General features: G+C 42.0%; 1 protein-coding gene across 1 annotated transcript in view; it reads left to right on the top strand.

The window, feature by feature from the left end:
• Nucleotides 1-27,256, top strand: part of LOC117416186 (mitogen-activated protein kinase kinase kinase 10-like) — a 47,605-nt gene that overhangs the window by 6,604 nt on the left and 13,745 nt on the right. The window contains exons 2-4 of the mRNA XM_034027262.3: nt 24,700-24,880; nt 25,368-25,516; nt 26,870-27,045. Coding sequence (XP_033883153.3) covers nt 24,700-24,880; nt 25,368-25,516; nt 26,870-27,045 — 506 coding nt within the window. The remainder of the gene's footprint in view (nt 1-24,699; nt 24,881-25,367; nt 25,517-26,869; nt 27,046-27,256) is intronic.

Raw genomic sequence — 27,256 nt, 5'->3', positions numbered from 1 at the left:
TCTCTGAAAATACCAGCTTTAAAATCACTGTGTTGTCCAAATCAATTCTATATATTGATCTAGGTTTGAAAATATGAAGCAGATGATTTATAGTGTTAGGTTGCAATCAAAGCAAATAATCAATAAGAGACTTTCACGTTATAGGCAGGTTCATTGATTTTTCTCGTACTACAGTACTTAGCAACATAAAATGCATTAGGAAAGAATCATTCTAGTTTCAAACTGATTACACCTGTGATCCTCATTTGAGCCATTTGCTCAGATTGATTTTGCATTATTCTTACCTCCGCAGGATTTGAGCTGTGTGTGTGTGTGTGTGTGTGTGTCTGTGTGTGTCTCAGTGCGTGTCTGTGTGTGTCTCAGTGCGTGTCTGTGTGTGACTCTGTGTGTGTGTGTGTCTCAGTGCGTGTCTGTGTGTGACTCTGTGTGTGTGTGTCTCAGTGCGTTTCTGTGTGTGTGTGTCTCAGTGCGTGTCTGTGTGTGACTGTGTGTGTGCCTCAGTGCGTGTCTGTGTGTGACTCTGTGTGTGTGTTCTCAGTGCATGTCTGTGTGTGACTCTGTGTGTGACTGTGTGTGTGTCTCAATGCGTGTCTGTGTGTGTGTGTCTCGGTGCATGTCTGTGTGTGACTGCGTGTCTGTGTGTCTCAGTGCATGTCTGTGTGTGACTGTGTGTGTGTCTCAGTGCATGTCTGTGTGTGTGTGTCTCAGTGCATGTCTGTGTGTGACTGTGTGTGTCTCTGCGTGTCTGTGTGTGTCTCAGTGCATGTCTGTGTGTGTCTCTGCATGTCTGTGTGTGACTCTGTGTGTGTGTGTGTGTCTCTGCATGTCTGTGTGTGACTCTGTGTGTGTGTATGTCTCATCATGTCTGTGTGTGACTCTGTGTGTGTGTGTGACTCTGTGTGTATTGTCTGTATGTGTGTTTATTTGTCTTCCGCTCCTTGAAGATTTTCTTGTGGACGGGACCCTTATAAAAGGTTGGTGGTAAAGGAATAGCAAACTGCTTGGGTAAGCATTGTAAAGCTCAGAGAGGTGTGGGAAAGCATGTTAAAAAACATGGGAAACTATGGAGCATCATGGGAAAACTGTAAAATTACAGTGCAGATTTACCATAGGAAAGGTCTGTAAGGGAAAGCTCCTTGTCATAGTTTCATTGCATGGTTTTAGCTTGGAGCAGCATCACTGTACCCAGGGTTTCTGACATGCTAGCAACTGCTTCTGATATTATGATCCTTGCTTCATAGTTTCTCACTGGTTTAAACTCACACTAGCCCTGCACTGAGGCCAGGGTTTCAGAACTGTCCTCAATGAAGTATATTATTTCCATGATCAATCATTTCCATGCAGTCAGACCCTGTTCAATAATGAGCTCCTCCCTATAGCTGCATGAACAACTCCTGTTAGTAAACTAAGTGACTCATGCAGGACTCGTTCATGTGTGGTGAGAAGTGCGATTGTGGCTTCATGATTTCAGTAGTATACCTAAACAAGGGGCTCTGACATCCAGGACTGAGGGAAGGTCAATTATGAGTTTCTAACCCTGCTGTGTGACAGAAGCATACTGCTGAAATGCAATAAAAATCCATTGCAAATCCATTATACTGTACTATACCCAGAGCTGGGGACGTTACTGAAAAAAGTCACTTATTACTCGCTACTCGTTTGTTCAAAAAAAAAATATATAATGTCCTTACTTATTACTTAATAAAAAACATAGCGTGTTATATTACTCAATATATTTCTTTCTCTTGTCCTGCGAAACCGTTGTTGTGACTATTGTTTACTTTTTAACTACTGTATGTGTCTGGTAATTCATTTATTAAATGTTTTACAGTTTTTGTGGCATAAATGCATTTCTTTTTTGGCACATAAACAATGTATTGTATATTTCCTGACTTTCAATAATTTTGCATTATGAATAGAAAATCATACAAATGTTAGAATTCAATATAACCACGAATCGCAAATCAACAATAACACCAACAACAAAAAAAGGTCTATAGAAAAACAAACTCTATGGTGATAAAACAGTAAACATTAAGCAAGCAAACTGAAAAAAAATAAAGTATTATACGCGGTGGTAGACCGTTTCCTGTGTTTTCGAAGTGTATCATCAAAATTGGCATGTAGGGATACACATTGTTATAAAGAGACAGATACAACTCACATAAAATCATCTGTGTCCTGCTTTTACTTTTTATAAGGATGAAATGATGATTTGAATTATTTTAAATAAATGGAGACATCCGATTTATTTATATCTTCTATTTTGTTGGCCGTCTTCACATTGCTGGTGTACCAGTTACTTAGTTGTCTCCTGAAGGATTATAGCCATTCACACATTCTCCAAACACACACACACACACAAACAAATGCTGGGTAGCTGACCCCAACAATGACAGCAAAGCTGTTGGCAGCGTCTGTGGCTGAACTCATTGTTCTTTCTGCAGCTGCAATCGCTCACACCAGCAGGGCTTGTCAGCTGGGTACTGGTGTCTGTACAGAAACACAAACACTGGACCAGTGGAGACCCCGCGCTCTGGAGCGCAGCTGTCTCTGAGAAGGGAAAGCCAGGAGGCAGCTCTGTTTCAGAGACGCTTCATAGTTTTGTACAGAGCTGTCCAGCCTTATTGGTAAAGATGCATACCGATGGCCAGGGTGTTCTTAAAGAACCATACAAGAATGTATATATTACTATAGTGCCGCCCCTTATAAGGCATCCCTTTATACTGCGGAACAGGTTATAAGGCAGTCATGGCTCCCATAATGCCATTACATCAGCACTTGTGTTCTTGTTATGAGGCAGGACAGAAAGCATTATAAAAGGGGAGCACTGTGACAAGGCAAAAAAGAAAGTGTAACATTAAGTACATGTAATTTACTATTAATGAGTCATTTAGCAGACACTTTTATCCAAAGCGACTTGCAGAGACTAGGGAGTGAACTATACATCACTTACTGCTGCTGCAGAGTCATTACCAATAGGGCCTCGGATTTACGTCTTATCTGAAGGACGGACTAAAATTGAGTAGCTGCCTTAATGATAGAGAGTTCATTTTAAGAAAAGAGACTTAATAATATAGGTATGGTTTAACCAGACTGTACAAAGAAACAGCTTCAGTAGTTTGTGCCCAATAAACATGTGTATCGCTGCATTTTGACTGGACAGTACTTGCTTCTACCAAAGTAGCACTAATTCTCAAACCCATTAAGAGCCTTCAATGGGATGCCCTTCTTCTAAATCAAAATGCTTTGGAGCTCAGTGACTCAAAAGCCATCCGTGGGACAGCCTTGGTTCAGAACAGCGATTACCCCTCACTGCGCTGGGGATGAAATCCATTGTGAAGGGGAGTTAGTCAAGGCAGTTGTATGGATCTCGTGCTTCACAATCTCCATATACTGTATTTGCAGAACCGCTTATCCAGTTGTCATGAAACATTTATTTTAGCAGAAGATATTGAGAGTATCAGCTTCTGCTGATACATAAGAACATAAGAAATTCAAGAACAAGAAAAGGTCATTTGGCCCACCTGAAAGGGACAGAAAAAAGAGACTGCACCTTTAAGAGGTTTAGCAGCCTAGCGTTGTGTCCGGGAGTTCATTCCCCTCTTGTTTGCCCAATCTGTCTGAGTGTATTCCTCCAGGAATACATCTCCCTCCTGAGCGGAGCGATTAGGAAAACACTTAGTGAACCTGTTTAGCCAAGCCTAGAAACTCCTACTGAATTACTGCCCAGTAAACTACTCTACTACTTTATGTCACACAATAAAGTGCATAGTAAGTAAATCAAACAGGGCATTTTTAGTACCCATTATTATCTGGAGCTGCCCATAAGTACATACTTCTTTACATATATCTAGATAACCGCTAAATCTATTGTGATTACAACAACATTCTGCAGCACAATTGAGAGTAGCAGAATCTGTGCAGGAACCTGTCCGTGCGTCTGTCGCACTGACATTATTACATGTGCAAGCTGGGGATGTACTGTACTGTACTGTATGTAAGTCATGCTGTTGATTTTCATCTTCATGATGTTAATAGCTCTTATTGTGTGGTACTACTGCAGCAGCACACTGCTGTTATGTGGCTTAGGTGCCATGAAATTCGGTGCAGTTGAATGGCTTATTATTGAAGTACTGGTAATAAATAATTGACTTCTTGGTGTTTGACAACCTCAGTTGGGAGTAGTAGTAACAAGGACCAAGCTACGTCATAAACTTGGCAGGGAGTGACTGCTGGCTTTTGTAGTGCAGTGGTATGTTAGCAATCGTAGTAGTCACCCTTAGAAAAGTTTCACACAATAGTTTAACTCTGCTTTGCCCATTGTTATACAGTAGAACTCCGAACAACCGTGCAGATCCTCGCGTGGTTTTCTTTCTCTATGGCAACCACTCGGTCCGTCCTCGCAGCAACAATAAAAGCATAAATAAAGTACAAGAGAAAACGAATTGTTCTTTCTGTTGATACAAAGCTAAATATAATACAATGTCTTGAAAAGGGAGAACAAGCAGCAAAACTGGCCCATGAATACAACGTGGGCATCCGCACGATCTACGACAAGAATAATCTGAGTACATTTACAGGGGTGCAGACAGCAGTGAACCATCCAAAGGAGTGTAAGTGTGATCACATTCACAGTAAATAGCACAAAACATTATTTTTTCTAACATCACAAAATGACACTGTGCTGTATTAAAATGCAGTAAATCTCTCGAGTTTTTTTGTTATAAAAATTGTTTGCTTTCATTTACATGCATAGGTGACTTTTTAAAACTCCTGTGATCAATAAAAGGATCTCATACACCAGCAGGTAAACATTAACCTGCCCCCTGCAACACTTTGCCTAGTGAAAATGCCACGTGGAACAAATGCAGTGTTTCTTACATACACTTGCAATGTGTTAATGGCAGGGGGACAGGTTAATAGTTATACTCTGCTGGTCCATCTGTACTGAGAGAGAAGACATGTTTGAGATACAGTAATTGTGATATTTCAGAAGCACACCATGCTACTCCATTATTCATGAGGGAGGGATCGTTGCTGGAACACTGAAAACAGCTGCAGCAGCTTTTTCACAGGGACGCTCAGCACCTCTGTATTGGAACTCTTCCAATTGATAAAAGAGGGCATGACGATCCATGGCATGTGGTATTTGTGTTGTGGGCGGTGCCAGGGTGCAGTGATAGTAAACAAGCCCTTAGGGGAGTTTCTTATCCTTCTGCCTGCTGTACACCTCCCATGACAGAAACACTGTACAGAACGTCAGGGACTTTCCCGACATGTTTATGAACACAAATGTTTGCATTTCCTAGAAATAAGAGATCAGTAAGAATATACTATAGCTACTCGTGAAGTGCTGTCCAGTACTCTTTTTACAAGGCAGTACGGAGTAGGCAGTATGAAGCTTTTGACTGGTGAGCTGGGTTTAGAGAAGTGCTTTCTTCAGACATGGGCCTGTAGTTTCCTCTATGGGAAACTTGCAAACTGTCCTCTCCATAGTGAATGGATTACATGGGCAATATACCCACAGCGGAAAATCAGACCCCCATGTCTTGTCTTTTTAGAATACCTGTAAAAAAATATCCAAGGATCCAAAATGAGGATCAAAGTTTACTTCCATCTTAAAATATTTGGTATTCTGTGAATATCATTGTTTTGTAAATCAAGCTTGTTTTAAATGATACACAGTATGCTTAGTAATAGAATGTATTGTCTGTCACAATAAAAAAAAAGATCTGGTGACTAACTTTTCATGACATACAGTAACATAAAAATAACTAAAGAAATGTAACCACATGGGTGGTGTAAAGAATGTGTTTCTAATAATGCAAATTATATCATTGGAACCATGCGCGTAATATCACAGTCCATTCAACTGTGGCATCGCTGTCAGCAGTATACTCAGAATCTAATTCTGTGTTAATTTTCTTTCACACAATCTCCGTCAAGCACACACATGCTAATTGGAAAAGTTCCCTTAGCAACTGAAGAAAGTAATAATATAGGCGAATTGTAATACCCGTCAGGGAATCCAGACATAATCCTGTATTCGAACTGACTGCACAACAGAGCCACATGATGTCCGGACAACACAAAGTAAGCTGGCCATTTGTTTTCGGAGATGCGTATGGAAATGTTTGGACTAAAAATATGCAGTGTGCTTTTGAAGTGTGTCTAATTTGTTTAGCTTTCAGTCTATGCAAATTGAGGGAGAGGATACAGGGAGAAGAGGCTGTTGTTACTGTGACAAGAGTATTTCAGGTGACATTAGAGTTCTCAAAGCATTCCCAATACTCACTATCTCCCCAGCCCTTATTAATAGACCGAAAGAGCTGAATCTACTTAGTCTGAAACAAAAAAATAAGGGGGACATAAGTGAAGTGTTTAAACTCTGTAAAGAAGTTCACATAGTTAACCCGGACCAATTCTTTAAACGCAGTACAGAAACCAGGACCAGAGGACACAGCTGGAAATGGAGACTTAGGACAGAAAGACACTTCTTCACACAGAGAGTGGTGAGAGGATGGAATGGGCTGCCTAGTCATGTTGTTGAAGGAGGCACTTCTTCACACAGAGAGTGGTGAAGGGATAGAATGGGCTGCCTAGTCATGTTGATGAAGGAGACACTTCTTCACACAGAGAGTGGTGAGGGGATGGAATGGGCTGCCTAGTCATGTTGTTGAAGGAGACACTTCTTCACACAGAGAGTGGTGAGGGGGATGGAATGGGCTGCCTAGTCATGTTGTTGAAGGAGACACTTCTTCACACAGAGAGTGGTGAGGGGATGGAATGGGCTGCCTAGTCATGTTGTTGAAGGAGACACTTCTTCACACAGAGTGGTGAGGGGCTGGAATGGGCTACCTAGCCATGTTGTGGATGCTGAATCATTAGGATCCTTTAAGACCCAACGTGACAACGTTTTTAGATCAATCAGCTACTTGGGGCCGAACAAGCTTAGCTGGGCTGAATGGCCTCCTCTCGTTCGTAAATGTTCTTATGAATTCTCACAACTCCATTTTCAGTGAAAACTGTGCACAGCATACTAGCACCGGGACAAAATGCATTCTTTCATTATGAGTTAGAAAAAATATATAATTAGTACCATCAGTAATGAAATCTCTCAGAAATACTAAAAATAAAGCTGACACAGCATACATTATCTGTAGAGAGAAATACTCTTGCCTTCTATCCAGCACACTTTTACAGTATTTATGAATGAAATAGTTTGAGGTTCAAGAAACCGTTCTAGAATGTCATTTGATTCTGTACGAACAGTCTAGAGCTGTTTTAATGAATATCAAACTGCATTTTATACTCATGAACTAAGTGTTCACCTTTCCTTTGCCTTTCTATGTTGTTTGCAATTATGTTGAGTGCTTCTGGATTCTGATTCATCAATCAGGGTCAGGGTCAATTCCTTTTTTGCAATTCCATTTCCAGTTCCTTTTTAGAATCAATTCCAATTCCATTTCCAGTTCCTTTTTAGAATCAATTCCAATTCCATTTCCAGTTCCTTTTTAGAATCAATTCCCATTTCCAATTCTAATTCCCATTCCCTTTTAAACAATTCCTAATTCCAGGTCCAAGTTCACATTTACATTACACCCTAACAGGGCAAACCTTTTCTTTGTAAATAACTGTTGTAGAGATCACATCTTTATATGGCTGGTCCCTTTATGCTAGCTTTTTTTTTTTTGTACATGTGAAATGTTTTTAGACAGATTTAGAATTTGCAACCGTGAATAAATGAATGACGCTGTCATGCTTGTGTGTGTGTGTGTGTGTGTGTGTGTGATCCTTGAAGATCTTGAAGGAGATAACAAAAACACTTACAGAGGGAGTAGAGCATCTGTTTGAGGACCTCACATCTTTGTGTTTGGGATGAAATAGGACTGCAAATAATATACGTATAATTTAGCATCCCCTTGACGGGAGCTTGTGCGATTACAGTACAAACCTGCTGCTGCATCTTCTATAGCTACAATCTCAAAAACCATTTCAGCTGAACTTCAGATTCTCAGTGTTGTGGAAACTGCTACATGCTTTCCAGATCATAAAGAGCGCTTTGAGATATTGTCTTCATATGCCATGGTCAGCAATATGTTGCATGCTAAATTGATATGTGATTTTGAGGCTAGAGCTGCATAAAGACAGTACACTTTGAGTCTTGTCTTGATGTTTGCTACACAGCTGTATTTTGGGTTTTTTGTACTTAAATTCCATTACTGGTGTTGTCAAGTAAAAATTAACCCTTACACTGCTTTAACTTCTGGTCACATCAGTGATACAGACAACATGCTGAGACATTTTAGTCTGACATGAGCCATCCTTGAGAACCAGGGTTGACAGCAGCTGTACTGAATACTAAGATATTCAGAATATAAAGTATTACAATATTGCATACAGAATATGGTTATGTTTGCATCTTCCTTATGATTTTAATTATTACAATGTATTCCCTTATAGAAGTTTACCACAGTCATTTTGCAGGTTTCCTATTCTTTACCCATGGTTACACTCAGAGGTGAAATTCTGCCGGTACTCACCGGTACTCTGTACTGGGACTTATTTTGATGCCAGTACTGGGTACTGGGACTTATTTAACCAGCACGGATGCATTCCATCCACTCACACAGTCCACTGGCTCAACGTTTCTCAAATGCACTTTCTTTCAGCACAATTCATGCTGCTTGCATTCTGTTTCCTCATACTGCTTCTGTTTCTGAAAGCTGCTATTGGCCACCGTTAACGGCAGTATAATCACTGCATGTTGATTGGCTGAGCTTTCATTCTGATCAGGTTTCATTTTTTCATGAGTCACAAATCTCCGCCCATTTTGATTTATGTCAGTGCTCATTCGTTGATCAACGAGAGAAAACCTTAGCAGTGCAATGTGAAATCAGCGGTATGGAGTAATTGTGATTATTATGAAGTAATAATCATTTTCTTTAGTGCGGCGGAGAAACTGTCTGAAATATTTGAAATGAACATTGCTGCAGATGAATTTGAAGCCAAAAACCCACATCAGTGTTCTCATAACACCAGCAGTAATGGGGCAGCAGTGTGGAGTAGTGGTTAGGGGCGCTGAACTCTTGACCGGAGGGTCGTGGGTTCAGTCCCCGGTGGGGGACACTGCTGCTGTACCCTTGAGCAAGGTACTTTACCTAGATTGCTCCAGTAAAAACCCAACTATATATGGGTAATTGTATGTAAAAATAATGTGATATCTTGTAACAATTGTAAGTCGCCCTGGATAAGGGCATCGGCTAAGAAATAAAATAATAACACGTTTTGCCTTGCAACGATTTACCACATTGCCAGAATTTGCATGAAAGATTCTAAAATGGCAAGTGATGTGCGGGACAGTAGGGATTCACATTAAAAAACAGGATCAAAGTGATGCTTTGGATTTTGGTAAACTTGCTTATCCTTTACCATGCTTTCACTGTGCTTTATTACACTTTGCTATGCTTTTACTATGGTAAACCTGTATAAGGGGTGTACATTATTGTACTGTTACCTAGCACTATATTTTGTTACACGGCAAAAACAGACAGAGCTGTTTATCTTCTGTGTTTTAATGCTTATTTTATTTTTTTTCTTTTGTTCTGACCCTCCCTACACCATACTTCTGCCTATTTTGCCTCTAGTCTATCACATGGCTGCGGATAGTAAAGTTACCGAGGACCAGTTAATCTCCTCACAAGTTGGTCTGGCTGTAATTCTCTAGAAGAGTGAGGAAGTACACACACACACACAAACTAGCACACACTTGCACACGCACACACACACAAGCACACACGCCCACACACACACACAAGCACTTAAACAGACGCACGCACACACACAGACGCACGCACACACACACAGGCAGATGTGACTTACGAACACATGCAGCCAACCATCCTGATGCGAGAGGCATGTGGCAGCTTCTATCTAAGATGTGAATGTGCGCCTCTTGCAGAGTGCAGCTCAGCAGATTATGAAATACACTGGGACCGAGTGGGGTGACCTGATAACACAGCGCTGACATGGTTCTCAAAGCAGGGCCTGTTTTTATTATTCACAGGACGTTTCTGACATTGAGATGTTATTTCAGACTTCAGGTAAATATCAACAAATTGGTTGAAACTGGACAGTACGAATTTGGAGAGAGGCAGTAAAGAAACTGTTATAGAGTCGCCCCACCCACTTTGCATTTCCATTACAATTTTATGGCGTTTGTAAATATTAGGAGTGGTTCTGGGTTATGTTGCTCCAGTACTGACGTCATTTATAATTTTTCTCTAAATCTGCCTTTATCTGGCTTTGAGTTGCTTAGAGCATTCCTTCCTCGTTCCATTTAAATCATGTTCTGTACTGTATTTTTTAAATAGACAGGGAGTGGGCGGGGCTGGCAGAGTTGAAAGGTTGTCACGTGATTTGAATGGAATGAGCAAAGCAGTTCAGTTCAAAGCCAGGTGAAGGTAGAGTACACCACTTCATTTTGCAGTTTCAGGTCAATACCTTAGTTTCAGATGATAAAAATGAAGATTACGAATGAGAAACTCCATTGCAGGGTGTTTCCAAACTGTCCATTGGAAACACCCTGCCTCTGTTAATACAGATTCTCCTGGTTTTATGAGAGGAGAGTGTGAGACAGTGCTGTGGGATGAGCGTTGCTCCTGTCTCAGTGCTGTGTGATGAGCGTTGCTCCTGTCTCAGTGCTTTGGGATGAGCGTTGCTCCTGTCTCAGTGCTGTGGGATGAGCATTGCTCCTTTCTCAGTGCTGTGGGGTGAGCGTTGCTCCTGTCTCAGTGCTGTGGGATGAGCATTGCTCCTTTCTCAGTGCTGTGGGATGAGCGTTGCTCCTGACTCAGTGCTGTGGGATGAGCATTGCTCCTGTCTCTCAGTGCTAAGGGATGAGTGTTGCTCCTGCCTCTCAGTGCTATGGGGTGAGCGTTGCTCCTGTCTCAGTGCTGTGGGATGAGCGTTGCTCCTGTCTCAGTGCTGTGGGATGAGCGTTGCTCCTGTCTCAGTGCTGTGGGATGAGCGTTGCTCCTGTCTCAGTGCTGTGTGATGAGTGTTGCTCCTGTCTCAGTGCTGTGGGATGAACGTTGCTCCTGTCTCAGTGCTGTGGGATGAGAGTTGCTCCTGTCTCAGTGCTGTGTGATGAGTGTTGCTCCTGTCTCAGTGCTGTGGGATGAACGTTGCTCCTGTCTCAGTGCTGTGGGATGAGAGTTGCTCTTGTCTCAGTGCTGTGGGATGAGCGTTGCTCCTGTCTCAGTGCTGTGGGATGAGCGTTGCTCCTGTCTCAGTGCTGTGGGATGAGCGTTGCTCCTGACTCAGTGCTGTGGGATGAGCGTTGCTCCTGTCTCTCAGTGCTAAGGGATGAGCGTTGCTCCTGTCTCTCAGTGCTATGGGATGAGAGTTGCTCCTGTCTCAGTGCTAAGGGATGAGCGTTGCTCCTGTCTCAGTGCTGTGGGATGAGCGTTGCTCCTGTCTCAGTGCTGTGGGATGAGCGTTGCTCCTGACTCAGTGCTGTGGGATGAGCGTTGCTCCTGTCTCTCAGTGCTAAGGGATGAGCGTTGCTCCTGTCTCTCAGTGCTATGGGGTGAGCGTTGCTCCTGTCTCAGTGCTAAGGGATGAGCGTTGCTCCTGTCTCAGTGCTGTGGGATGAGCGTTGCTCCTGTCTCAGTGCTGTGGGATGAGCGTTGCTCCTGACTCAGTGCTGTGGGATGAGCGTTGCTCCTGTCTCTCAGTGCTAAGGGATGAGTGTTGCTCCTGTCTCTCAGTGCTATGGGGTGAGCGTTGCTCCTGTCTCAGTGCTGTGGGATGAGCGTTGCTCCTGTCTCAGTGCTGTGGGGTGAGCGTTGCTCCTGTCTCAGTGCTGAGGGATGAGCGTTGCTCCTGTCTCTCAGTGCTGTGGGGTGAGCGTTGCTCCTGTCTCAGTGCTGTGGGGTGAGCGTTGCTCCTGTCTCAGAGACAGCGATCATGTCCTCGTACTCTGTGTAAATGATCAGAAGGAGGAAGCCCACACCAATATGTGCCTCTTTGTGCAGCTTCCTGCTAAAATTAAAATGAATGCAAACGAAGCAGTGGTCACATGCCTGCTCACAAGGAAGGGGCCAAACACAAATAGACAGGAAAATGTATTAGTCAGAATGTGTGGTCACATAGGTTTTAACCTGGTCTGGGCAGTGATGCAGGGAGAGTGCCCCTTTTCAAGTACAATGAAGGATAATAAAACATCTGGTGGTAGTGTTATTTAATATAAGATTGTTACTGAAGAGTTGCACAAAGCTGTTGCATAGTTTACAAAGTGACCACATGAATTTGCATACAAAGATTTCCAAGATATAATCATATTCCCCATTTTTACTGTCGGTCAGTTTATAAAACACTGAAACTAATAGTTATCTTCATTATTTCTGTAAAGTTACTGATAGATGAAATAGTAGCTGTATCAGTCCAGAGATGATAGACAAAACGGAGACGTGATGCCTTTTATTGGACTAACTAAACTGTAATCACAAGCTTTCAAGACCTCAAAGGTCTCTTCTTCAGGTGAAAGCAGGAAAGAGAGATTGATGTTTACATTGTGTAAGGTTACTGAAAAAGTTCATTGTTTCAAACTATTTAGTGTCCAGAAGTTGCACAAATCTAAGCATGCAGTTCAGTTTTCATGGAGTTGTGGGTCCTTGTGTGAAAGGTGTGTAAGGCGTGGTTAAGAATCTTTGATCCTGCTGCGTGAAAGCAGCTCAGATCAGTCAGGGCTGGCCTGGGTCCAGTGTCTCTTACTCTATACAAGCTTCGAACATCATTCAGGGTGGCCAACACATGCAAACATATGCATGCCAACTGGTAACTAATAGATTTCAATAATGGGAACTTTTAATGACATACTTTGTAACTTAAATGTACTGTAGTCATTTTAATTATTAAATGAAACCAGCTTTGGATTATGTCTGGCATTTCAACATACAGAGACTCTCTGCAATCCCTTTACCAGCCAGTAACCTGGGAGCACAATTCCTTTTATCAATACAAGTAAGACTGGGGGGTCTCAGGAGTCCTTGCTTACTGGCATGGGTAGCAGTGTAAGGAGGACTGTAAGACAGAGGGGTCTCAGGAGTCCTTGCTCACTGGCATGGGTAGCAGTGTAAGGAGGGCTGTCAGACAGAGGGGTCTCAGGAGTCCTTGCTCACTGGCATGGGTAGCAGTGTAAGGAGGGCTGTCAGAGGGGTCTCAGGAGTCCTTGCTAACTGGCATGGGTAGCAGTGTAAGGAGGGCTGTCAGAGGGGTCTCAGGAGTCCTTGCTCACTGGCATGGGTAGCAGTGTAAGGAGGGCTGTCAGAGGGGTCTCAGGAGTCCTTGCTAACTGGCATGGGTAGCAGTGTAAGGAGGGCTGTCAGAGGGGTCTCAGGAGTCCTTGCTCGCTGGCATGGGTAGCAGTGTAAGGAGGGCTGTCAGAGGGGTCTCAGGAGTCCTTGCTCACTGACATGGGTAGAAGTATATGGACACCCGGACAGACAAAATTTCTTTGAAAAAATATACTTAATTAGGTTTTTGTGGGAACTGGCCCCACTGCTTCACCTCTTGCACACAGGTGAGCTTAAAAGAAGACCTTTAAATCACAGTAAAACAACAAGACAGCACTCAAACTAACAATACCAGTACCTTCGTTTGCCACTGCCCATGTGCTTCACTATCCGGTGCCAGTACCTCCCCTCCCCTCCCCTGGGAACCAGAAACTGCCAGCTTGTATACACACCCTCCTCATCCCATAACAACAGAACAATAGGGTTTTGAAATCAAACAGCTGCAAAGTATTTTTCCATTTGTAGAGACCATATTCTTTCTTTTCACTACAAACTAAATATATTCCAGTGATAATTCAATCTGAACAAAAAGTCATTTTTCCTTATGTTTTAAGTGGTCATGTGAGCACACGTGCCATAACCCCTTTACTGCAACTGAATAAACACAGGGCTTAAAGGAAATGACATTTAAACTGAAACAGATAAGGCTATTATTGGATGAAACTGATGGAATAACTATGTGCATTTATGAACTGAGGAATACAGGAATGAATGAAAAACAGGTACCAGTGCAAAACAAACCAGGTTTTCAGACAAAAACCTACCAGAAGAGACACTGTTTAAATGTGAGGGGGTTTTAACCCATCCTAAAGAGCTACCTGCTTTTCCTTCTGAGAATCCTACTGGAAAATGAAGTCGATAAATAAGTGCTGGAAATACGTGCATAATACAGTCACTACCCCAAACTACGTCCGACCACCGACCAAAATAAAATCAGTACCCCAAACCACGACGACCACCGGCCAAAATAAAATCAGTACTCCAAACCACGACCGACCACCGGCCAAAATAAAATCAGTACCCCAAACCACGACCGACCACTGGCCAAAATAAAATCAGCCTCCAAACCAAGAACGACCACCGGCCAAAATAAAATCAGCACCCCAAACCACGACCGACCACCGGCCCAAATAAAATCGTATCCCAAACCACGACCGACCACCGGCCAAAATAAAATCAGCACCCCAAACCATGACCGACCACTGGCCAAAATAAAATCAGACTCCAAACCAAGAACGACCACCGGCCAAAATAAAATCAGCACCCCAAACCACGACCGACCACCGGCCAAAATAAAATCAGCACCCCAAACCACGACCGACCACCGGCCCAAATAAAATCGTATCCCAAACCACGACCGACCACCGGCCAAAATAAAATCAGCACCCCAAACCATCACCGACCACTGGCCAAAATAAAATCAGACTCCAAACCACGACCGACCACCAGCCAAAATAAAATCAGTACCCCAAACCATGCTCCACCACCGGCCAAAATAAAATCAGCACCCCAAACCACGACCGACCACCGGCCAAAATAAAATCAGCACCCCAAGCCACGACCGACCACCGGCCAAAATAAAATCAGTACCCCAAACCACGACCGACCACCGGCCAAAATAAAATCAGTACCCCAAACCACGCTCGACCACCGGCCAAAATAAAATCAGCACCCGAAACCACGACCGACCACCGGCCCACATTGAGAGGGTGTTAAACTAGTTTGTTTAACCTCTGTTTCAGAGACCCTGAAGTTGAGAGATTAATAGAGGACAATTGCTGCCTGTCCCACAGGATAGAACAGCCTATTGGAAAGGAGTCCATGTGAAAAAAGCTGCTTTGGTCACCGTTCAATGCCCACACTTATTTTAAGAACAAAATAAAATGTTAGTTTATTACTTTAGTTTTTTCACTTTGTGCCCGCAGGGCCAGCACAGGTACATCTCAACAGTGTAAGCATTAATACAAAGAGAGACCTAAATAGTCCATACAGAATCAAATATAATAACAATACCACAATAAAATAATTCCACACAGTTACTGTACATTCACACATGCCTGGTAACTGCAGCACCATGGCAGCCAGAACATGCTGATAGTTATTCACTCAAAGACATGAACCGGAATAGCTGTACCTTTTTCCAATGAATGCGAATGACAGGTGCACCTGTAAGTAGCTGTCTGATTTTTAGAAGCACAAAATGTCAGTCCCTTTGGAGACCTGTTATTGCAGTTTCAGTGCATAACTACACTGAATATATGATGAAGCTGCCCAAGCCACAGTGTCAGAATACACCACATGCAGTAATTATAAGGACAGAGCTCTTCCTAGTGGATAGCACTTGAACACCATTCATACAGTACAGTCTGTGCTGATTATTTTAGGGAAATGTAAGACAAGAATAATACGCATTACTGACCAGTACGCCTATGTTTGAATGGGCTGGCTCATTTCTTGGTCTTGAGAGTATATGGTTTCGGTTTACAATCTGTAATTTAAACGCTGAACCTCATGCTATTGATGTGTTTTGTGTAATTCAATGCGTATTACACCATGCTTGTCCACTGAGCAACACTTCAGGGACATCTGTGACTCCAGCAGGATCAAATAGAAACTGAGCCTCAGTAAAGGGTGTGACTGTAATATTTCGGTTGCTGCTTCATTATTGCTGTGAGCCTCATTATTGGAGTCTGGGCTGGGAGAGTATTTAAGTTTCATTTACTTTTTAATTTCAATGCCTTTTTTGAGTTTCAGGTAGTTTTTGTAGTTTTGCTTATGGGTTCACTTAGGGCTGAAGAAAATGAAACATTTATGTTTTATTAGCCTTAAGTTCCTTCATGCACCCTTTAGAATTTTTGTAGCATTGAGTGCAGCAAGGAGATATCGTTGCAGATTCTTCACAGAGTTTCAAGCAGATACAGTCACAGCGGCTCCATGGCTGTGTTCAGTCTATGCGGTTCCCACACTCCCCACAATGAAGGGAGATTTGATCAGTCTGTGGTTCCCACACTCCCCTCAATGAAGGGTGATGTGATACCTGCTCATTTTCATAGCTGTGTGTCTCGGGCATCGTACACCTTTTTGGAAAGACAACGCTGTTCTGGCGAGTACAGCACCCTGCGGTTTCCCAGCTGCTCTTTGGTGTCCCAGCTTGACTCCTATTGCACAGCCTGCAGTAAAAGAGAGCTTGACTCCTATTGCACAGCCTGCAGTAAGAGAGCCTCCTCCCTTTTACAGCTTCCCTGCAGCTTTCAGGATAGCGAGAAGGATGGCTGATTCTGGACACATTTGGGGCTTGTTTTTTATTTTAATTTAGTGCTCACATACAGCATCAACTGTAGGAACATGTATAAACGTTTACCACAGTAATTTACACGCTAATCTTGCATGGTTTTTGCAGTGGTTATACTATGCATTTACCATAGTTTGATATGTTTTTTAATATGATTTACCATGCCTTTCTGGGCTTTACAATGCTAATCTATGCTTTATCAAGTTTTTACTATACATAAAATACTTTGCCATGCTTTGCATGTGAAATAATATATACTGTATAAGGATATTGAGATACAGTATAGGAATAGATTATTTTCCAGAGATCTCTACATAGACTAGAACTGGAATGCAAATATAGTGCAGATCTTTATCAGGCTGTGGTTAAATATTTGCTTGTACTGCAGACTGGACGGCATGTGCTGTAGTGAAAGAGTGCTCTCTTACCTGTACTGTACTGTGGGATTGCTGGGGAGAGAGGGCATCTACTGTACCGAGCCTCTGCAGAACCTGTAGGGAGGCTAGAAAAGAGAGAGCAAGTGCATGTATCCCTATACCCCCTTAGAAAAGTGTAATAAAGCACAGTGAAAGCATGGTAAAGCAGAGGTAAGCATTGTAAAACCCTGACAGGTAAAGTAAAGCATATAAAAAAAACATGACAAATGGTAAATGCATAGTATAGCCTAGCCAAGGGAAAGCTGCAAAAAAGCAAACGTACCAGGGGACCAGTACTACAGCCTTTGCTTAAGGTGATTGTAACACAATAATTCCATGAATGGTACCTGTTGGGAACTTCCATTCGGTATATAGGTCTCAGATGTGCAGTTTGGAAACATTGTATTTTAAAGTGTGAGATCTGGTGCTGCACTAAGTTCAGTGACTCTCTGTTTCAAAGCCATGCTTCGTTTCACCTGGAGGGTGAATTTGCCCCCCACACCTCAATAGCTTCTTTCCTCTCACTAACCAACCAGCTGCTTCTCCTGTCGACTGACATGCTTTCAGCCAGTAGCATGCTTTGACCCCGAATACACTGCCAAGGTGAAGTGACCTAGGAAGTGCAAGTGTAACAGATTTCCTGCGAGTAAGGAGTGGAAACTGAGAACTTTCTTTAACCTAATAATAAGAGTGAAGGTTGCGATGCAGTGCTGCTGTCAGGCTGTCAGGGTGATAATGTCCTGTGTCACCATTGGGACTGGAGGTGTAGTGTAACGATGAGAGACATCTGAGTCACACGTTGGGTAAAGTAGTGTTGCCGCCTTGTTTATTAAACAAAAGTAAACAGTTAGTTCAGGTTTGCATCCAAAGCATTTCATTAAAAGTAATAATATTTTTTTTTAAAAAGGACCAGTGACCCTTTAAACACAGTTTGCAATGTGTGATAACAAAACAAAAGCCTAGCTCCACTGGATCCCTAAACATATACAAACCAGAGGCTACTGTATACTGCCTGTTTCTAAAACTAAATGCAAAAGCACCAAGTACAACGTTTGATGTTTCAACAAGTCATATGAGTGTCTTCATTTAGTTGAATGTGGTTTGTTCAAAACTAGTGTGATGATGAAGTTTATGATCATGACAGATATCAACAGAACACTACTGAGAAGTTATTCTCCAGCTATATGAACAAATGTAAGTGTGACAGACAGATGGCCGTATGTATGGACAGACAGACAGACACCCCCTTATATCTCCAGAATCTGAGACTCTCAATATTAAGAACTGCATCTGCTTAGCAATGTTCCAGAATGTTGAACAGTATGATTCCGAGTGGCTGTCCTACATAGTAGGGGCAGCAGTGTGGAGTAGTGGTTAGGGCTCTGGTCTCTTGACCGGAGGGTCGTGGGTTCAATCCCAGGTGGGGGACACTGCTGCTGTACCCTTGAGCAAGGTACTTTACCTAGATTGCTCCAGTAAAAACCCAACTGTATAAATGGCTAATTGTATGTAAAAATAATGTGATAACTTGTAACAATTGTAAGTCGCCCTGGATAAGGGCATCTGCTAAGAAATAAATAATAATAATAGTAATACTTCTAAATCAATAGAATCTAAAGCCAAATGGGAATTGAGTCTTTTTAAAAACATTATTATTATTATTATTTTTATTTTTTAGTAAATGTAACAATTTTCACAGAGCAACCGTTCATTCGGGCCACTGTCAGTCACACACCTGAAAACACGAGACAGCTGAGCTGCGTTCACCATTACAGCTACATACTTCGCTTCCTGTACTTCTCCTTTTATTGCATCTAGCAAAACCTGAGACACCGAAGAGATGAAGTCGTTCTGAATCTTGTTACAGGTACCCGAGAATACTGTGGCTATTGACAAGCTATTGCTTAACATGCTGTCGTAGAAAGTAATTCCACATTAATTGCCTCTATTTGAGGAATTGGTGCCTTCATCATGCCCTCTGAAAGCCAGTTCTTGCTTGCTCAATGTGATGTATAGTATCCCTACACTTCTGCTCATCCAGTTGAACATCAATCTGGGTTTGTCCAAATGTTTTGAGTGTTACAGTGGCTCACAAGTGACTTTGGGAATGCTCATGTTTCTGTGCTGACTTCGATAGACATCCTAGATTGCTGTAGCCAGTGCTGTTCCATATCTCCTTTTCTGTATTGAACAAAAGCAGTATAATATTTTTCAATTGACAGCTACCGGTAAGCCACGAATACCTTTCATAATTTACATTTTGGAAGTGGCGAGTAGATCCCTTCCCTTCCTGTGTCGGTTCGGGTATTTGTGGTATATGCCTCCCTTTTTAACAATCTCCAATTTTTTCTGAGAAAGTTCTTCAAAATTGATTCGTAACCAAATCGACTACGATGTCTCCATTGTCTGATGAATTATTTTTTTATTTGTGAAAAGTAATTTGAAATATTACTTCGATGTTCTCAATATACTTCTCAATAATGCTCTATAATAAGCAATATCGCTCGAAATTCAACTATTCAACTATTCTTTATGGCCCACCTCTGCTCATTAATGATTGGATAGCTACAAAACCAGGACAGATCTTTGACATTCCCATTAGCTAAACTCCCAAGACCTTCAACTGAAACAGAAAATACCCTCAAGTTTATGTCCCGCCTCTGCTTACTCATGATTGGATACCTATATAACAAGGGGCAGATCTTTGACTCTCCCATTGGTTAAACTTACTGAAGACCTTCAGCCGAGGCAGAGAATACATTCAACTGTTTATGCCCCGCCTCCGCTCACTTATGATTGGACTGCTGCAGAGAAAATGTAGATCTTCTATTGGTTGATTTTAGTTTATATAAAAAAATACAATTGTGCACGATTAAATCGTAAAAAAAAAAATTCATCTGCGATCAACTCTAGCTGATTAATCGGTCTGATTCATCTGTTAATCAGAACAGCCCAATATATATATATATATATATATATATATATATATATATATATATATATATATATATATATAATGTATATACAGTGCATACAGTGCTTTGCAAAAGTATTCAGACCCCTGACCAATTCTGTCATATTACTGAGTTACAAATGGTACATTGAAATTTCGTTCTGTTTGATATTTTATTTTAAAACACTGAAACTCAAAATCAATTATTGTAAGGTGACATTGGTTTTATGTTGGGAAATATTTTTAAGAAAAATAAAAAACTGAAATATCTGTTATTGCAGCTAAAGGTGGCTCTACCAAATATTAATGTGTGGGGGTTGAATACTTATGCAAGCAAGATATTTCAGTTTTTTATTTTTCTTAAAAATATTTCCCAACAGAAAACCAATGTCACCTTACAATAATTGATTTTGAAAATCAAAATTTCAGAATGTCCCCCAATCACCAGTACAGTAATCAAAATTCTCATTCACTGCTGAGTGACAGGCAGGAGATCGAGACGGAGATTGAAGTTGATACGCCCCCCGCAGGTGAACAGGATTTATTTACATACTGTAGCGCTGAGCTGCGGGGTTTCCAGGGTTTAATCAGACAGACCACAGTTGCGGTTCAAAGCAGTAGGAAACCACTGTATTTATTATTTTTTTAGCTTTTAGTGAACAATGGCTCTCATTCCTCTCCTCTTCCTCGCAAACTCAACCTCTCAACTCTCTCTCTCAATTCTCCCACCGCCAGATCCCGCTTCTCTCTTTCAAACTGTCATCTCCTCACACACACCCAAGTCCCTCCCCCTTCCTCACTCATTAGTCCAACACTCCCTATCTCTGACTGGTCATGTCAGACCTGCTCCCACCCACCTCAGTGACGCACTCACACACAGGCAGTGTCTCTGTCACACAAGCACCAAAACACACAGTGAACGCTAACAGATCTGAAGAATAACACAGTTTACAAACACACCTCATTTACAGAGCACTCCCACCCCCTTCCCCAGTCCATAATCAGGTCTATTTCTACATTGAAGACTGGCTCTACCTCCTCTAAGCTCCCCTGCCTCCAGAGCCCACTCCTTCTCCACCCTCGCCCCGCAGTGGTGGAATGACCTTCCTGTGGATGTCAGGACTGCCCAGTCCCTGACCACCTTCTGGCACCTCCTCAAGACTCACCTCTTCAGACAGCACCTGTACAACTCTTTTTTTTCCCTCTGGACACTTATCATTCTTCCTTAAATGCTCTTTACTTGCTCTTATCTGCCCCCTATTTTACTGCATTTAATCCTGTACTTTAGAGTACTGTAATCTGTCAAGTGTTATTTAATCTGTAGTATTTTGTATTTAATTACACTATCGGTCAAAAGTTTTAGAACACCTCCATTTTTCCAGTTTTTATTGAAATTTACGCAGTTTAATGTCTCAATGTACTCTGAAATTAAAGCATAGAACAAATAAACAATTGGAGATAAAAAAGAAATCATGGAATCGTTTTGTTTAACAAAATTTAATCAAAATTTTTGACTCATCAAAGTAGCCACCTTTTGCAGATATAACAGCCGAACACACTCGTGGCATTCTTTCTACAATGGAAATCAAATATTGTTTGGAAAGTTCTTCCCAACACTGTTGCAGAAGTTCCCACAAATGTGTTGCACTTGTAGGTTGCTTTGCTTTCACCCTTCTGTCCAGTTCATCCCAAACCAGCTTGATGGGGTTTAAGTCTGGAGACTGTGCTGGCCATTCCATGATTTGAAGCCTACCGTCTTGTTCTTTTCTTCTAAGGTAGTTCTGACATAGCCTGGAGGTATGTTTTGGGTCATTATCTTGCTGTAGGATGAACCCCTGACCAACTAGGCGTATACCAGAGGGTATTGCATGGCGCTGCAAAATGCTGTGGTAGCAGTTTTGGTTCAGGGTGCCACTCACTCTGTGCAAGTTGCCGACTCTGGATCCAGCAAAAGAGCCCCAGACCATCACGCTTCCTCCTCCATGTTTGACAGTTGGTGTCACACACCGAGGAACCATCCTTTCGCCTACTCGACGGCGTACAAAAACCCTGCGTGATGAACCGAAGATTTCAAATTTTGATTCATCGATCCATAAGACCTTCTTCCAGTCTTCAGTAGTCCACTGGTGGTGCTTCATGGCCCAGGCAAGCCTCTTTTTCTTATTTTGCCATCTTAGCAATGGCTTTCTTACTGCCACTCGACCTGTCAAACCTGCAGCTCGAAGTCTTCTCTTCACAGTTGAAACTGAGACTTGCTTACTTTGACCAGTGTTAAGCTGTGCTTGAAGCTGTTGTCCTGTGAGCCACCTATCACGCAAGCTGTTGACTCTCAGAAACTTGTCTTCTGATTCTGTTGTGGCTCTGGGTCTGCCAGACCTCTTCCTGTCAGAGTTTCTTCCAGTTTCCAAGTGCCTTTTGATGGTGTAGGAAACTGTACTCACTGACACCTTGGCTTTCTTTGCAATTTCTCTAAAGGAAAGACCTACACTTTTAAGGGTTATAATGGTCTGTCTGTCTTCTTTTGTTAATTGCATTTTTCTCGCCATTATGAGAGCAATATACTACTTCCTGCAGTACAATACTGTCCAAATAATGCTTAAGAGGGTGTAGTAACACAGTCTGTTCCAACACTGCTTTTATACAGACAGAGGGTTTGTAAGTAATCAACAAAAGTTGGGACACCTGTAGGAATTGTTAGCATCAACTTTCAAGGCTTAATTTACTTCCGTTGCTGCAGAACAGCTGTAAGTTGTTAAGCCATTACTTGTTCCCTGAAAAAGGCCTTTTTGTATAACTCTGAAATGTACATTATTTTTCAGTTTTGGGTAACCTAAACTTTTTTTTTTAACCTCTGGCAGTTTACCGCTTACCTTTGTACCATTTCAGGTTATTCACTGGACTTGAACTGCTTAAATTTCAATAAAAACTGGAAAAATGGGGGTGTTCTAAAACTTTTGACCGGTAGTGTATATCCTGATGTAACTATCACTGACACTGTTATCTGCTCTGTTATTGAATCGTATTTGTCACGCTTGTACTTGCTAGAACCAAAGTCATTGTATTTATCTTGCTCTTAATTGTGTTATTACTTGTACTGTGATTCTTGAAATGTATTTTTGTTTACGACTGTAAGTCGCCCTGGATAAGGGCGTCTGCTAAGAAATAAATAATAATAATAATAATTGTCTTGCAAATCAGCTGCCCCCCCCCCCCCCCCCCGCTACAGTATCAACACACTGAACAACTCACGTGACTCTATCAGCTCTGGTGTTGTCAGGTTTTCAGTTGTATTTTCGTCAGCACTCTCCTCCTCAATGACAGAAACCCCAGCTTTGCATTCTTTGCTGACTGACAGAGTTCCAAGCATGCTTTAGCAAGCGCACAGCATCTAACAGAGACATTTTATTTACACTGATAAAAATGTTATTTTTATTTACACAGCCAAGGTACATTACAGGGGTACAAACAGCTGATTGATCGATCTGTCAAGCTTTTACTACAGTAAAGTGCTGCCTTTTGTATTGAAATCTGTGTGAATGGTAAGGTAACAAGGTGAAAGCATCTGATTGGTGGATTAGTAAGAGCGATTACTACAGTATAAGCAGTGTGTTTGTTATTTAGGTCTATGTCAATGGCACATAACGAGATCCAAACAGCTGAGTTTGCTTGAAATATACGGCATGCTTAACACGGTATAAATGATGCCTTTGTTATTGAAATTAATGTGAATGGCAAATAGTAAACGCTACCTGTCTGATATAAACGGCTGCCTGAAATCACCCTGTATGGTGTAAGTGGTGGATACTGTGTCTCTGTGTGTGTGTGTATATATATATATATATATATATATATATATATATATATAATGTAAACCGACTGCACCCTCTGCAGTTCGTTTGCCCCATTTAATGAGACCCAGACACACAGGTTTGAAGTTTCAGCGCTTTCACGAACGCTTAATACAAAAATAAAAATAAACAAACTAAAACCTAGCTCTTTTCGAGCACTAACAGCCCTGTCTAGCCCAGGACAGCTAAGCTGTTTACCCGACACCAAAACAAAACAAAAACACAGTTTTTAACAAATAACAAAATGGCTATACACAGTAGCTGTGATATGATTGAGCACACTATCAATCAGACTCCTTCACACAGCAGCAGCCTCAAACAGACTGGCTGCTTTCTTTAAATACCCTGCACCTGGCTCTAATTAACAATGGTAGCCAGGTGCAGGGGATAATTAACCAATAAATAGAAGCAATTGACACCCGTTTCTTAGCAAGGAGGATTTCAACCCCCTCCCTGGCTTGTTACAATATATATATATATATATATATATATATATATATATATATATATATATATATATATATATATAATTTCACCCAGTAGAATATATATATATATATATATATATATATATATATATATATATATATATATATATATATATATATATATTTTTTTTTTTTTTTTTTTTTTCACCCAGTAGAATGAAATAAGAATAAGTTATTTCATGCTAGATCTCTTAACACTTGTATCATTATGTTTGTCGTTTATAGCTATCTGTATCTGTATCCCCATGTGCAATACTGGCTATCAGGTTTACTAAAATAATGTGATTACCCCTTAAAGCAGTGCGGCTGAGAGTCCTTGTGTGGCTGTTGTTGTCTTGCAGTTCTGATTCTGGAGCAGCTGGAGAATGACGAGCTCTCCAATAAGACCCTGAAGATCACTGATTTCGGCCTGGCCCGCGAGTGGCACAGGACCACCAAGATGAGTGCCGCGGGGACCTACGCCTGGATGGCCCCCGAGGTCATCAAGTTGTCCCTCTTCTCCAAGAGCAGCGACATCTGGAGGTAAAGGAGCCATGTGCACAATGAGACCAGAACCCCAGGCAAAGTGCACACACATTGCATTACCTTTACTGGGTCCTGTGTGGTCCGTAATGCAGCAGTATATTTTTAAACATATTTTTAATCACACATCATGGGTCTCGAATCAACTGGGCAGTACATTTCTCAACATTTACTTGGTAGTATCTATATGGAGAAAGAGAATGGCTCTTATAAACTTTCCAGCGTGTCCAGATCTTTGTTCTGTGCCTTAATTATAGCGGTAGCAAATACAATATGCTGGTTTGCGAGACACGTGATTGTCTTGCGGTACACGTCCAGCCTTTCCATTTAGTTCAGTGCGCTGAGATGCCTCTTCATTAAGATAGGACCAATTTACCCAAAAATGTAATTAAATCCTCTAGAAGAAAAATAACATTAACGAAAAGGTTTGCTGCTGGAGTCTGAGCAGATTGTTTATTTTGACCTTGTTCTGTTTTTGTCACCCCAGTTTCGGGGTGCTGCTGTGGGAGCTCTTGACGGGGGAGGTTCCCTATCGTGAGATCGATGCCCTGGCTGTGGCCTACGGAGTGGCCATTAACAAGCTGACCCTGCCCATCCCTTCCACCTGCCCAGAGCCCTTTGCCAGACTGCTGGAAGGTATGACATCAGGGACTCAAGTTACACCTCATCTCACTCGGTGGGTCCCAACTCACTGGCCCTGGTCCATCCCAATCAGTTCCTAAATGAGTGACAGCCAACCTGTTCAATGAACTCATTGAGGATCTGGGCAGCAGTGTGGAGTAGTGGTTAGGGCTCTGGACTCTTGACCGGAGGGTTGTGGGTTCAATCCCAGGTGGGGGACACTGCTACTGTACCCTTGAGCAAGGTACTTTACCTAGATTGCTCCAGTAAAAATCCAACTGTATAAACGGGTAATTGTATGTAAAAAATAATGTGATATCTTGTAACAATTGTAAGTCGCCCTAGATAAGGGTGTCTGCTAAGAAATAATAAATAAATCTGGTTAGAAGCAATATATGGACTGGAACAGATCATGAGGGCTGGAGTTAGATACCACTAATTTGAGTCAAATAGTCATACAGGTTGACTAGTCACCACTTCAAACCCTGTATTTGATAATGTCTGGTACTCTGGGAATGTTTTGTAATGCTGTGCTGTTTGTGCACTGTACTTCTTTTTTAAAAAATGATGTATTAATGTTCTAAAATGCACTTCCGCCCGTCTGAAACCTCAGCTTCACAATCACTTCACAGTTTACCAGTTACTACCAGGACTACCAGTTTCTGAGGTCGACTGTCGCTTTTTTTTATTTGACTACCATTTTCTTAGCTGGCCCAATTGGAATTGAGAGTTTAGGTGCACAGTTTAGAAAAGCAGAACAAGCAAATACATTTAATCAAATCTGCCAGGCCACTATATAAGTAGTTATATTGGCTTTAAGTGCAGTGCAGTTTTAGAAACAGGCCTTTATTCCTGATATATGAGCCATGCTGAAGTACTATATTGGGAATAGACTCCAGAGTAGGTTTACCATGTGACTCCATGTACACTAGGACAGTTTGAGACAGTTCAAACTTTTTAACTCACATGGCAATACATTCAGGTGCCTTTCAGAGCAGGACTTCACTTACCAGAATGCATTGGGGTATGAGTTGAAAAGCCTGAGCTGTCCCCCTCTGTCCCAATGTACATGGAGTCATGGTAACCCTACTCCAGAGACAATGATTCATTTGCCCTCTGCTCAAAGCCGGCTGAAGAGCTCTCCTCTTCCCTCGTGATACTCTGTGCTGCTGTCAGCTTGCACTGTACTGTACTGTATGTGGTTTTCATAACACTGCCAAGCTGTTAAATATGAGAACCATTGCATATAATCTATGTAAAAGGCTAGTGTAGTAAACCATTATTAAAATAAGTGCATACTGCAGTATGGGAAACTGCAGAGTTCCCTGGAGTCTCCTGCTGACAGGTGTGTCTGTGTGTGTGTTTCAGAGTGCTGGAGCCCCGACCCACACCACAGGCCCTCCTTCAGCACCATCCTGGAGCAGCTTCTGTGCATCGAGCAGTCGGCCATGTTCCAGATGCCCCTGGAGTCCTTCCACTCTCTGCAGGAGGACTGGAGGCTCGAGATCCAGCAGATGTTCGATGAGCTGCGCACCAAAGAGAAGGTGCTCAGAAATACAACGGGAATCCCTTCAAAAGAATGGAGTTACTTTTCACAGTCCGATCGCGGTTTCTCGTTTCCGTACACCACTCAACCCGGGTTCAAAACCCTGCTGCCACTGATACTGCGTTTCCATGTTCATTTCGCCAATCCGCATTCACTGCCAATCTAACCTGCCCCTGTTTTTTCTGACCCTTTCTGTATCGCTTATTGTA

The sequence above is a fragment of the Acipenser ruthenus genome, chromosome 7 (assembly GCF_902713425.1).
Source record: "Acipenser ruthenus chromosome 7, fAciRut3.2 maternal haplotype, whole genome shotgun sequence".
Classification (NCBI taxonomy): domain Eukaryota; kingdom Metazoa; phylum Chordata; class Actinopteri; order Acipenseriformes; family Acipenseridae; genus Acipenser; species Acipenser ruthenus.
This window is presented reverse-complemented; position numbering and strand designations above follow the sequence as displayed.